Raw genomic sequence first — 14237 nt, 5'->3', positions numbered from 1 at the left:
TGATTGTTAGATTGTTAGAATGGAAAAACAAATCCAATAAAAGTGCAGGAACAAAAAATATATGAAAAAATAGTGACATTTTATACCAATAATAACCATACAGATGATAAGATCAAGAAAGCAATTCTATTTACCACTGCTACAAAGATCATAAAATATCTATGAAGTAAATAACATCTACAATGATATCTGAGAAACACTGATGAAAAAACTTGAAGAAGACACAAAACAATGGAAATACTTCTCATGTTCATTAACTGCAAGAACTAATATTGTTAAAATATCCATACTGGGGCTGGCGCCGTGGCTCACTTGGTTAATCCTCCACCTGCAGCGCCGGCATCCCATATGGGCTCCAGGTTCTAGTCCAGGTTGCTCCTCTTCCCGTTCAGCTCTCTGCTGTGGCCCAGGAAGGCAGTGGAGGATGGCCCAAGTGCTTGGGCCCTGCACCCGCATGGGAGACCAGGAGAAGCACCTGTCTCCTGGCTTCAGCTAGACATAGCTCCGGCCATAATGGCCATTTTCAGGGTGAACCAACCAAAGGATGATCTTTTTCTCTGTCTCTCTCTCTCACTGTCTAACTCTGTCAAATAAAAAAAATTTTTTTAATATCCATACTACCCAAAGCAATCTACAGGTTCAACACAGTACCCATCAAAATACCAATGCATTATTCACAGGAAAGGGAAAAATAAGCCTAAAATTCATAGAGCTAAAAAAGATTCTGGCTATCCAAAGCTATACTGAGTGAAAAGGCAAAGCTGGAGTTATCACAATACCTGATCTGAAGACATACAACATGCTTATGGTAACAAGACAGCAAAATGCTGGCATAAAAATAAATGCAAAAACAATAGAGAAAAGATATCCATACATAAGTCACATCCACAGATAACTTGTCTTTTGAAAGGTGCCTACAGTAACCCCCTATGACAAGGAATCCACGGCTATTATAAAGCTGAATAACACAACTGTGCTCTATCTGAAAGAGGTGACAAAGTTCCTGGCTCTCGTCTGCTTTGTCAGAGAGGAAAGCTTTGAAAGAAAAGGTCTTATTGACTATAATTTTCACTGCTTCCGGAAGGCCATCCATGAAGTCTTTGAGGTCAGAATGAAAGTGGTGAAATCGCGGGAGGTTCAGAGTCGGCTGCAGAAGAAAAAAGGGGCCACCCCTAACAGAACCCCTCGAGTTCTGCTGTAGGTGAGGTTTCAGGAATCAGGCCAAATCTTCTGGAATCAGGCCTTTGCCATGAGGCTGCTGCACTGTGACGCACTAACGGAAGAGGAAGGAGGAGCCTGGGACACATGACACAGATTTGTTGTTAAAAAAAAAATCCTGCAACCCTCTTGATCTTCTCTTTTTTTAAATAAAGTAAGCACTTTGAAGCAAAAAAAAAGGTGCCTACAGTAAATATTCTGGGAAAACTATATTCATATTTAGAAAAATGAAATTAAACCCTATATCTTACCATATTTTTAAAAAGTTGTATTCAAAATGGATCAAAGACCTAAAGGTAATACCTCAAAAGCTTTAAAACTACTAAAAGAAAACATACAACACTTAAAGACAATTGTTTTAGGCAATGATATTTTGGATAATACCTTAAAGTCTCAAGCAACAAACAAAAACAAACAAATGGGATATCAAAATAAGAAGCCTCTGTACAGCAAAGAAAACAATAAAAAGGATGAAGAGGCAGCCTCAGAATGGGAGAAAATATTTGTAAACTATTCATCTAACTAGTCATATATATGTATGTATATATAACTGCTTCTTGGCCTTTTGGCTAAGATCAAGTGTAGTATATGTATATTTATAGCATATATATTATAGTTTATGCATATATATAAATATATATAGTATTTGTATATATTATATGGTGTACATGTATGTTATATAGTGTATTTATATAAGTAAAGTATATATAGTATGTGTATATATCATAAAGTGTGTGCCTATATAATGTATTTAATAAAATAACTAACACAGCTCTCTGCTGTGGCCCGGGAGTGCAGTGGAGGATGGCCCAGGTGCTTGGGCCCTGCACCTGCATGGGAGACCAGGAGAAGACTTGGCTCCTGGCTTCGGATCAGTGCAGTGCACTGGTCATAGTACACCAGCCGCAGCGGCCATTGGGGGGTGAACCAATGGAAAATGAAGACCTTTCTCTCTGTCTCTCTCTCTCTCACTGTCCACTCTGCCTGTCAAAAAATTTTTAAAATTTTTTTAAAAATTAAAAAATTTGTACATATAATGAACTAAAAAATCTATATGTATATATACAATACATACAGTATATGTATATATAATATATATATGATACTGGTGGATGTATATACATAATATGAATATAGAATATGTCTACACAGTGTATATATAAAATATATAGTGTATGTATATATAAATATATTGTTTATGTATACATTATAGAGTATGCATATATAGTGTATGTAGTATATAATATAATGTATACATATATGTATACTATATATATGTGTAACATACATAATGAACTAAGTATGTATATATTATGACCTAAAAAAACTATAGTGTATATACACAATACATATAATATGTAATATATATATATATATAATACTGGTGTATGTATATATATAATATATATACGCCATGTATATATATAAAATGCATAGTGTATGTATATATGACATATGTAGTATATAATATATAGCATATATATGTAGTGTATGTATGTATATATAGCATATGTATACATATACATATAACGTATGTATACTGTATAAACATATAACATATATAATGAATTAAATATGTATATATAATGAACTAAAGAAACTCACCAAAAAATCGTATTTTAAAATTAGCAAGTGATCTGAATGGACATTTCTCAAAAGAAAATGCAAAAGTAGCCAACGACTATATGAAAACTTGCTCAGCATCATTAGTCATCAGAGAAATGCAAATAAAAACCACAATGAGACATCATCTCACACCAGTTAGAATTGCTATAACCAACAAAATAAAAATGAAACATGTTGGTAAGAAAGTAGAAAGAAGGGAGCTCTTAAATATACCTTGTTGGTTTGAATACAAGTTAGTAAAGCCATTATGAAGATCAGCATGGAGGTTTGCTATAGGTCCTCCTCCATGACCCACAATAGAAGTGATTCTACTTTCCCTGAAAACACTCAGTGTCATGTGTGGTGTAAATATCATCCATTAAACTGAAAACTTCTTTTGAGGAAAAGAACTTTATTCATTATTTTGCCTAGCCAATGAATAATAATCACAAAACATTTGACCTTTATGGAATTAATTATGGTTCTAAAAATTATAAATTATATAGAGAGTGATAGTCATCCAGTACACAACAATGTGTTCACATCAGTTTTAAACTTTGAAATATTTCTCTACCATTGCTCCTTATCACCCAAATGACTCCCACAACTGGTACTTTCCCCCATAGGAGTACCTGGACTCCCACAACCTCCCAACTGAAGGGCTAATGCCTCGATTCAACCATGTGACCAGAGTCCACTGATGAAAGTATCCATTATGACTAATCGAAACCTACGTAGTCTTGTTGTTAACTATTTTGATAATTGCATTATTTTGCATTATTTTGATAATTGCATTCTATTGCTATAATAAAATAGCTAAGGTTGGGTATTTTACAAAGCAAAGATATTTAATTATTTGGTTCACAATTTTGGTGGCTGGAGGGTCCCAACCAGTATAAGCATCCTGGCAAGGAGTCTCTGGCTGCACCAGAACACCACGGTAGAACAGAAAGGAACCATCAGACACCGCAGTAGAACAGAAGGGAACCATCAGTGCCCAGGACAAGGAGACCACATGGAGCTAATTACCTCTCACTGGGCCCCACCTCTTAAAGAGCCCACCAACTCAACAGTGCCACACTGAATACCAAGCCTCCAGCACAAGAACCTTGGGGAGACACATCACATCCAAAGCACAGTAATAATCACCCCTGGTTATAAATAAGATATAATTATATAGTGTGAAAACGATGCTTCTTCTCATTGTACAATCTCTTTGGCAGCAGTGTCAGGGATAGAAAAAGGAAATGATGTTTTTTCAGTCTCTGAAAGTTTAGGGTACATTCATTAGCACTCAGTCTTCATGTAAACCAGAAGATAGGCAGTTTCACGCCTAGAAAGAATAGAAAAATGCATCAATGTAGTAAAATGAAACATCCGCCCACAGTGAAATGGCACATTATTAATCCATGAACAGATGAGTGTCGGCAAACACTCCGTTATTATGTAAGATCTTCATCTATCCTCACTGTCTATCCATCATCTCAGAGGGGGAAAAAATGGTGGCCTGGGAAAATAGCCGCTAAGTTGTTATCAGTTAACATCTATATTGTGATTTGATGAATGATGGGCCCATGAAACAAGTCCAATCCTGTCTTTGCAAGTAAATTTAACTGGAACACAGCCATTCCCATTTTTCATGTACTAACCACAGCTGCTTTGGTTATATGACTATGAGTCATTTCAACAGACATATAATAATAAAAATGTAATACAATTATATTAATGTATAGAGAGCGGCAAGATGGCGGAATAGGCAGGGAGCACACTATTAGTCCGGGGGGAGAGAAAGTTTAATATAAGTGGAGATACTGCAGGGTCAAGGAAGAGTAGGGGAAGAAACAGCAGAGGAAACTCTTCCGGAACTAGTGATTCACAGTGGACCTGCGTGGAGAGCGTGGGAGCCCAAGTTCGGGACACCAGCGGCAGACTCGACATGCCAGCGCTGGAACGCGAGGTGAGCCGAACCTCAATAGCCCGAGATACCATCGGGCAAGCGGAAAGAGGAGACTAGAGGGAACGAGGCTTGAAACTCCGTGGGGAAAAGTTCACCAGGCTAACTAGAAGAGAGATAGGAAAAAAATAAAAAAAGTGACCGATACGGACACGAGTTTCTCTCTCTCCGCTCACCTCTCAAAGGCGAGCAAGACAGAGCAGGTGCCATTTTGGACATACGTCATAAGCAGGGCGACCTCAGGTCTGCACCAGCCCTGAGCCTAGCAGAAAAACCTGACTCTGGGGGGAGGGGTGAAATAACAGGAGATTAGCATCTAACTTGGCAACCCAGTGGGAGACTGCAGGAGAATTGGAGCCCACACTGAGGGCAGCAGAGATTCCCTGTGTGGTCCTTGGGAAAGAGCTTCCGATCTCTGGCTCCTGTGGGTATATCATTTGCCTGCTAACTACCTCCAATTACGTTCAGCTGTGCGGAATTACTTCCCTTTTGAATCAAAAAAAGAAAGAGAGATTTACCACACCTAACCTGGGAGTGTCATCTTTGACACACCCTCAATCCTGAGGAACCAAACACAGCTCTCAGTCCACACTCATCTCAAGCCTCTAAGGCTCCACTGAAAGCAGACAGTCCACTTAATATAGAGCCATTGTGTAACAAGAAAAAACACCACAGTGAAGAAACCAAATATCTCCAACATGCCAAACAACAAACGCAAAAACCAAGCTAACAAGAACAAGGAAGACACTATGATGCCCCCAAATGAAAAAGACACCCCAATTCAAGATTATGAAGATGATGAGATCGAAGAAATGCAAGAAGCAGATCTCAAAAAATTGATAAGAATATTAAGAAGTTCTCAAAAACAAATTCTTGAACTACAGAAATCCTTAATGGACAAGATAGAAAATCTCTCTCGTGAAAGTGAAATATTAAGGAGGAATCAAAATGAAATGAAACAACTAGTGGAACAAGAAACTCTGATAGTGACGAGAAATCATAATGAAATGAAGAATTCAATAGATCAAATGACAAACACATTAGAGAGCCTTAAAAACAGAATGGGTGAAGCAGAAGAGAGAATATCAGACTTAGAAGACAGAGAACAGGAAAGGAAACAGGCAAACCAAAGAAAAGAAGAAGAAATTAGAAATCTAAAAAATATTGTCGGGAATCTACAGGATACTATTAAAAAACCCAACATTCGGGTTCTAGGAGTTCCTGAAGGCATGGAGAAGGAGAAAGGATTAGAAGGCATTTTCAGTGAGATACTAGCAGAAAATTTCCCAGGTTTGGAGAAGGACAGAGGCATCTTAGTACAGGAAGCTTATAGAACCCCTAATAAACATGACCAAAAGAGATCCTCACCACGACATGTTGTAATCAAACTCACCACAGTGAAACATAAAGAAAAGATCCTAAAATGTGCAAGAGAGAAACGTCAGATTACTCTTAGAGGATCTCCAATTAGACTCACAGCAGACTTCTCATCAGAAACCCTACAAGCTAGAAGGGAATGGCGAGACATAGCCCAGGTACTAAGAGAGAAAAAATGCCAGCCCAGAATACTATATCCTGCAAAGCTCTCATTTGTGAATGAAGGTGAAATTAAGACTTTTCATAGCAAACAGAAACTGAAAGAATTTGTCACCACTCATCCTGCCCTGCAAAAGATGCTTAAAGATGTGTTACACACAAACACAGAAACATGGTCACCAATAGGAAAGAAGGTAAAGGAAGGAAACCTCACAGCAAAAGATCACAGGAAGCTCAATTTCTCTTTGACATAGAATTAAACTCTGATGCTCTCTTAAAGCAATGTGTTAAAGTAATCTATTATGTTCTCTTGATGTCTGTTAAATTCTAATTGTTCAAAAACAGCTGAATTTTTATTAAGAGCTATGGGTTATTTAAATATGTGCTTTTTTCAAAAATTTGAATAATCACCTTGTAACAATGATCAAATTTGGTCTATGTTATGTCATGATTTTAAGAAATCTTATTTCAACCAGATATTTTGGATTTTGAGCCTTCTTGGCATTCTTGACAGGCATTCAAAAAATCAAAGTTTCAAACAATCTGGTCTCTAAAATTTCCAGTAAATCCTGGACTTTGGTTTTTCCAGTTTGGGCCCAACTGAAAAAATCGAAGGACCTATGTCTCTCATCTTATAGAGACACCAACTAATCAGGCTATTTGGAGTATATTAGAAGGACTGTCAAGATGTGATGTGGTACCAGACTTTAAGTTTCTATAATGGAAAATGCTATTAATACAAATGTTTGAGAATTAAAAAGTCTAATGATCTTGTGTGACTAGACATGATAGTTATCTTAATGAGAAAGCCCCAGAGGCCTAAAGGGTTCAATACTTGTAAAATCCTACAGGTGCTTTCAAAAATACTGTGAAGTAAGCAAGTGCCTCTTGTTGGTTGATGAGTTTATAATTTTAAACATGGCGACTTAAAGTCTTTTGTCATCCACAGTCATATATGATTTGCTGCTCATAAAACTAAAGCGTTGTTGGTTCTGTGTTTAGCTGTCCTCCTATAGGTTCCTATGGACTTTTTCCAGCCACTTCTATTGTATTCAATACCTTGGAATGGCTCTGTAAACAGATGAAGCCAATAATGTATTAACAGTACCAACTGAGAGAAAGTATGGTTAACTGAGGTTACTAAAAAGAAAAAGCAATTCAAATCAATTGGCAATCGACAAAAAGAGTTAAAGATTTTAAAAGCTATTATTAAAATTGCTATATTGGTCTATTATGCTATATTATATGTGTGTACATATTGTATGTCCACATGGGGAAATTTTATTAAGAGTTTTATTTTAAATGGCTTATAGATAAGATTGTCCATAAATTTAAGCTGCTAAAATCAATCAAAGATACATTTTAATTTGTGGGACCTGAATCTGTGTATCCTATGTTTTAGACTTGTTGGTATAAAGAAACTAAAAACATTTTATATGGTTGTGCTTAAGTTTACTGGCTAAACAAACTACACCATGTTAGATATTTAAGAGGTGTTTTCAAATACATGATTCTTAAAATTTATAGAAGGCATTGGACCTTCTGGTAAATGTTTTCTTAAGTTGTTATCTAATGGTTGAAACTGTTTGCTAAGTATTCATGTGATATTGCTATTGTCAGCAAGTGATCTAGGACTTGCTCCCTCATTTCTCTATTCTAAGCCCAACTTGTTCTTTCATTTCTCTATTCTCTTCAAGGTAGGAAACTAATTCTATTATGAAGGAATCTGTAGGATGCATAATTTAATCTTTAGACCTTATAAAAGAGATGGCTAACATTTTTCTGCAATAGCATAGCCAAAATAAGAACTTAAATAATAATCTCATAGCTAGATTCACTTCGCCATCAGCCAAGTATACAGTAAGTAGAAAAAACCTCCCTTTCAGACCAAAGGGAAAGAAAGTTTTAAAGTGAGAATATAATTTTCCTCATGGGCATTGTCTACCTTAGAAAAACTACTACAGAACATGCCTGTGACTATAGACTTGTAGTTCAGGCCACCGAAGACTAGAGATGGGACACGGGCACTCCCTTGACTTGCATCCTCTGGTCTGCTTTAACACAAACCAGGAGGAAAAGAAAGCTAGGCATCAGAAGCAATGGGTGGCAGGCCTATTAATGGCTGATCTGTACAGTGATCTGCCCTCAACGAGACCCAACAGGCCAGTCCACTGCAGTGGCTTTCAATGTGGTAAGCCTGGGCTTCAGCAGAAGTCAGCTTGTGAAGAGCCCTGGCAGCTCTGCCAAGAGTTGGATCACTGGAAATGGACCTGCCCTGGAGTCGAAGGATGCCTAGGTCAGAGCCACAGATCTTATTGGCTCTAAGCTGAAAAGCCCTTCACTCAGCCCAACTTCCAAAGTGACCACTGCAGCTGAGGGTATGGTCAAGTAGGGTCAGCAACATTGCAGGCAGAACTGTAAATTTCTTGTTAGAGATGCCACCTGCCTTTACCTGGCCAGCTCTCCTCCCAGGCCAGCCAAGTAATGAAAGTCAACAGAGTGCCTTCCCCTAGGAGGGTCACACCTCCCTTAGAATATACCCCATGTGAAGAGATAGATAGGTCTGGGCCTCTGAATTTACAAGGCCTAAAGCCCACCAGATTATTATCAAGCCCCTTCTATCAGGTTCTATTTGCCTCTCAATCAGAAAAATTACTTGTAGCTTAGACAGCACCTTTCTTAGCTCCTCTAATAATGACTCTGTCCTTTGTTCTAGGCCCTGTCTAGTGCACTTGGGCCTCATTCCTTTGTAATCATAACCTCTACTCTACCACCAATGGCTCTACTCCCAACCTGTGTGTACTGATGGTCCTCTTCCCCACTTAATGCTGTATAATTGTTCAAACCTGGTAAATGCCACTCTTAGGATCATTGGTTACTATCCTCACTCTGTCTTTTATGACCTTGTCTAAATATGAGCAGAGTCGGCAAACTTGGAAGGCTTCCATAGCCTTGGCAACTCATGACGACAGCCTAGGGTGGTTACTGGTGCCATAAACTAGAGTGTCAATTTGTTGGGTCAACAACAGGAGCCACTGTGCACTTGCTCCTCATGTGGGATCTCTGTCCTTAATGTGCTGTACATTGTGATTTAATGCTATAACTAGTACTCAAACAGTATGTTTCACTTTGTGTTTCTATGTGGGTGCAAACTGTTGAAATCTTTATACTAAATTGATCTTCTGTATATAAAGAGAATTGAAAATGAATCTTGATGCAAATGGAAGGGGAGAGGGAGCGGGAGAGGGGAGGGTTGCGGGTGGGAGGGAAGTTATGGGAGGGGGAAGCCATTGTAATCCATAAGCTGTACACTGGAAATTTATATTCATTAAATAAAAGTTTAAAAAAAAAGAAAGAAAAAAACAAAACAAAAAAATTATATTAATGTATAATATATAACATATATATAATATATAACAATGTAATAACAATTATAATAACATAATAATAAAAACAGACATATCAATAAAACAATGCCTAAAATATTTTCACTCTGGCCCTTTACAGACAAAGCTTGCCAATCTGTGATCAAAATCATGGGAATATGAACAATAACTAATAATTGAGAAATATTGGGCATCTAAGAGAGAAGTTTAGAAGAAACAGAAGAGAAAGGTGAAAAGCAGAAGGTTTGAAGTGGATTCCACACTCCAATTTCACCTAACTCACTATTTTTCTCACATTTTTCAAATGATCATATATACCTCTTCAGCTGAGAATTGTTTCAAATATCATTTGTGGCATACATGTCACTCCTAAGGCAAAAACTCAGCTGAAAAGCTAACAGAATCTCTCTGTTTTAACTTACCCAGCTTTTTTCTATCCAGCTTCCACTCTAATTATAGATTATCTAATTATAGATATATAGGTTGGCACATGCTCACTCGGACTTACCTCCAATGGTGGAACTAGAAATGTGCCAGGGGATTTCAACTCAATCTTACCAAGGAGGCAGGTACCAATGCCAGCGCACTTGGTAAAGTGATAAGTATAAATACACAACCGATCAAAAAGATAGGGTAAGTGTCAAAGAGATTTCACAAATAAGACCAGTGTAAGCAAATAATGAAGGGGAGAGGGAGCAGGAAAGGGGAGGGTTGCGGGTGGGAGGGAAGTTATGGGAGGGGGGGAAGCCATTGTAATCCATAAGCTGTACTTTGGAAATTTATATTCATTAAATAAAAGTTTTTTAAAAAGGGGGGGGGGGAATGATCCTGCGGGGGAAGCAGGACACACAGCAGACTCATAGAATGGCAAACGCAACCCTTGGGACATTCAGATCTGGCTAAAAGGTCCATGAGAGTCTCACAGGCATGGAAAGCCATGACACAGTGGCAAAAAACAATCTAAATGAAAGATCCTGGTGAACAAGACCCCTGCAGAAGGAACAGGCCATCAAGGAGAGAGGCGCCTTTCTCTGAAGGGAGGAAGGAACCTCCACTATGATACGGCTTTGACTAAACAAGTTCAGAGTCGGTGAACTCAAGGGGCTTCCATAGCCTAGACAGCTCATAGCAAGAGTCTCGGGTGATTGCTGACGTCATAAATAAGAGTGCCAATTGTTAAATCAACAACGGGAGTCACTGGGTACATGCTCCCCACATAGGATCTCTGTTCTTAATGTGTTTTACTATGAAACTTAAAAACACTACTAGTCGAACAATACCCTATACCTTGTGCGGTTGTGTGAGTGCAGCCTGTTGAAATCCTTGCTTAGTATATACTAAGCTGATCTTCAGTATATGAAGGTAATTGAAAATGAAGGGCGGGATGGGAGAGGGAGTGGGAGAGGGGAAGGTCATGGGAGGGAGGGAGGTTGGGGGGGGGAAGCCACAACAATACAAAAGTTGCACTTTGTAAATTCACATTTATTGAATAAAAAAAATAACTATATAACAAACAAAAAAGAACTTAATACTTTACCCTTTCAGTATTTTTTATGTTCTACTTAAAACTATTGGTTGAACTCTGTAATTAATACACAATTATTCTTAGGTGTTTAATTAATGCTATAACTAGTACTCAAATAGTATTTTACACTTTGTGTTTCTGTGTGGGTGCAAACTGTTGAAATCTTTACTTAATATATGCTAAATTTATCTTCTGTATATAAAGATAATTGAAAATTAATCTTGATGTGAATGGAAGAGGAGAGGAGGTGGGAGAGGGGAGTGTTGTGGGAGGGAGGGAAGTTATGGGAGGGGGAGCTATTGTAATCCATAAGCTGTACTTTGGAAATTTATGTTCATTAAATAAAATTTTTTTAAAAGTATAAAAAAGAAAAAAAAGGATTTATTAAAATGATTTCCCCCACCCCTAGCTCATGATCTAATCTGAAAGAAAGTTATATTAGCAAATAATTAAACACAGAGTGAATCTTGCTGTAAAAGACGCATGATGAAAATGCAGTGGCTGTATCCAAGAAGCCCCTACAGAGCTGCTGCTTGGGTGAATCCATAAAGGCTCTCTAGAGTAGGAAAAGGTCTTGAGTAGCAAAACGTAAGTGGCACTTTGCTGCATGGTAAATTAGGAGAGGGCCACACAGGCCAGAAACTGAATACAAAGACTCAAAAAGGCAGATGGAGTACATGGTGTTTCATAAGTTACTTTCTTTTTTACAGTTTTTTAAAGATGCATTTATTTATTTGAAGAGCAGAATTTGAGAGAGACAGAGGAAGAGAGAGAGAGAGATCTTCCTTCTACTGATTCACTCCCCAAATGGCCACAACAGCGGGAGCTGGGCCGATCCAAAGCCAGGAGCCAGGAGCTTCTTCTGGGTCTCCTATGTGGATAGCAGGGACCAGGGACAGTCCTCCACTGCTTTCCAAGGCCATTAGCATGGAGCTGGATTGGAAGTGGAGCAGCTGGGACTTGAACAAGCACCCATATGGGATGCCAGCATGGCAGGTGGAGGCTTTACCACTACGCCATGGTGCCAGCCCCAAGTTACTTCTATTTTAGCACTGCTGGAGTCTAAACTGTGAGAAAAGTGTGGTGGAGTGGGAGGGTGTTAATCAGGCTCAGCAGTCACCAGGGAGTCAACAGCAAGGAAGTTCCAAGAACCCTGTGTAAGTTCACATTTTCATCACCCCAACACCCCTCTTACCAGCGGTCATTATGATTTCCAAAGGTGCACTGAATGTCTTCCCAGGACACCTGAAGTATATAAACAGAGTGGAATCAAGCATCGCCCTGAATACATGGAACTATATTCTCCATCTTTTTCTCCTCTAGATAAACCCACCCTCAGTAACTCCCAACCCTGGAGCATCTGGCCATACAATGTCACATACACTAAAGCATTTTTAATATCTTTATCCCTTTGTTTAATATCTTTAATTTATTTTTAATATCTTTATCCCTTGGGACAGGCATTTGGCCTACCAGTTAAGATGTTGCTTTGGATACCTATGTCTGTCCCATGTTGAGATGCCAACTCCAGCTCCTGACTGCAGATTCATGCTAATGTACACACTGGTAACAGCTCCAATAAATGGGTTCCTGTTACCAATTGAGAGGATTTTTTTCTAGTGTTTGCCTATTTATTGATTTATTTGAAAGGCAGGGTGACACAGAGAGAAACTGACAGAGATATTTCATCCACTGTTTCAGTCCCCAAATCCCCACATTATCTGTGGTTGGGCAAGGTCAAAGTCAGGAGCCTAGAAGTGCACCAAGGGCTCCCACATAGGTGAGAGGGACCCAAGTACTTCAGCCATCACATGCTGTCTCCCAGAAAGCTGGATCAGAGCAGAGTAGCTGAGGCTCAAACCAGGCACTCTGATAAGGGATGTATGCACCCTAAGTTGTGGCTTAACACAATGTGCCAAAATGCCAGCCCCACAACCTGGACTGAGTTCCCAACTCTCAGCTGTGGCTCAGACACAGTCATTACAGGCATCTGAGATGTAAACAAGCACATGGGAGCTCTCTCCCTCAGTCTATCTCTCTACCTTTCTAATAAATAAAAAACATAAATAAGATAGAGAGAGGGAGAGAGAGAGAGAGAGAGAGAGAGAGAGAGAGAGAGAGATCTTCCACCTGCTGGTTCACTCTCCAAATGGCTGCAACAGCTGGGCTGGGCCAGGCTGAAGCCAGGAGCCAGGAACTACATATGGGTCTCTCATATAGGTAGCAGGAACTCAAGTACAAGAGACACCATCCACTGCTTCCCCAAGAGCATTAGCATGGAATTGGACCAGAAGTAGAGGGCCAGGACTTGAATGAGCACTCCAACTTGGGCTGGTGTGTTGCGAGCTGTGGCTTAACAATCTGCACCTATCCCAGAGTTCTGACTTACATATTTCTAACTATTCTTTCTTTACAGAAGTTTCCCAGGACACAGAGCCCATGGTATCAAAAACGTAGACATCAAGGTTTGAAGACACTCACAGAGCTGTCAACCAGATGGGACTCTCATGAATAAAAGGGCTCCAACCCAATCAAAAGCTCCACACACAGAGAACAGGACCACAAGTTTGTCTTGATCTGGAGGATTCTTGCAGTCCTAAACTGAGGATTTGTTATATATGACTAAGCCAAGTAAAGGGACAATTTTAGATAACTGTTCTCACCCAACAAACATTGGAGTCATTGAAGCAGAACCATTTTCCATCCACAGAATTCCGGATATAGGCACAGTAGTGACCAAAGTCAGCCAATCCCATGTGAGCGATCACAGCAAAGAGTTCGTACTGTCCTCCAGACTGGAAAGAGAGAAGACGTGGAATGATTAACCTATCGCTGTCCTAGTCCCCTGTCACCTACTCTCTGCCAGGCACTGCTCCTTCAAAGGAACCAAAACACAGTCCTCAGGAATCTCACAGCTAATTGAAGAACAATGTATAAACCACAATTAGAATAGTGTGTTTTGCACCAGATGTCTGTAGAGGTAATTTGAGAAGTCTAAATTTTTGTCCAGAAT

General features: G+C 39.1%; 1 protein-coding gene and 1 pseudogene across 12 annotated transcripts in view; one reads left to right on the top strand and one right to left on the bottom strand.

Moving 5' to 3' along the window:
* The first annotated feature begins 1767 nt into the window (after positions 1-1767).
* Positions 1768-1839, top strand: LOC133762592 (U2 spliceosomal RNA; annotated as a pseudogene).
* Positions 1840-3224: 1385 nt separating this feature from the next.
* The window catches only part of USP18 (ubiquitin specific peptidase 18), a 48788-nt gene continuing 37775 nt past the window's right edge, over positions 3225-14237 (bottom strand). For 11 of the 12 annotated variants that reach the window (XM_062194485.1, XM_062194487.1, XM_062194480.1 and 8 more), the window contains 4 exons: positions 13888-14019; positions 12420-12469; positions 6146-6195; positions 3225-4156 (listed from right to left, as the gene is read on the bottom strand). In XM_062194485.1, coding sequence (XP_062050469.1) covers positions 4125-4156; positions 6146-6195; positions 12420-12469; positions 13888-14019 — 264 coding nt within the window. In that variant the 3' untranslated portion in view covers positions 3225-4124. The remainder of the gene's footprint in view (positions 4157-6145; positions 6196-12419; positions 12470-13887; positions 14020-14237) is intronic. The other variant, XM_062194482.1, reaches the window with a different exon arrangement.

This window comes from Lepus europaeus, chromosome 6 (genome assembly GCF_033115175.1).
Source record: "Lepus europaeus isolate LE1 chromosome 6, mLepTim1.pri, whole genome shotgun sequence".
NCBI lineage: Eukaryota > Metazoa > Chordata > Mammalia > Lagomorpha > Leporidae > Lepus > Lepus europaeus.
Note: the sequence above shows the minus strand (reverse complement) of the source record. Positions and strands in the feature narration are given on the sequence as shown.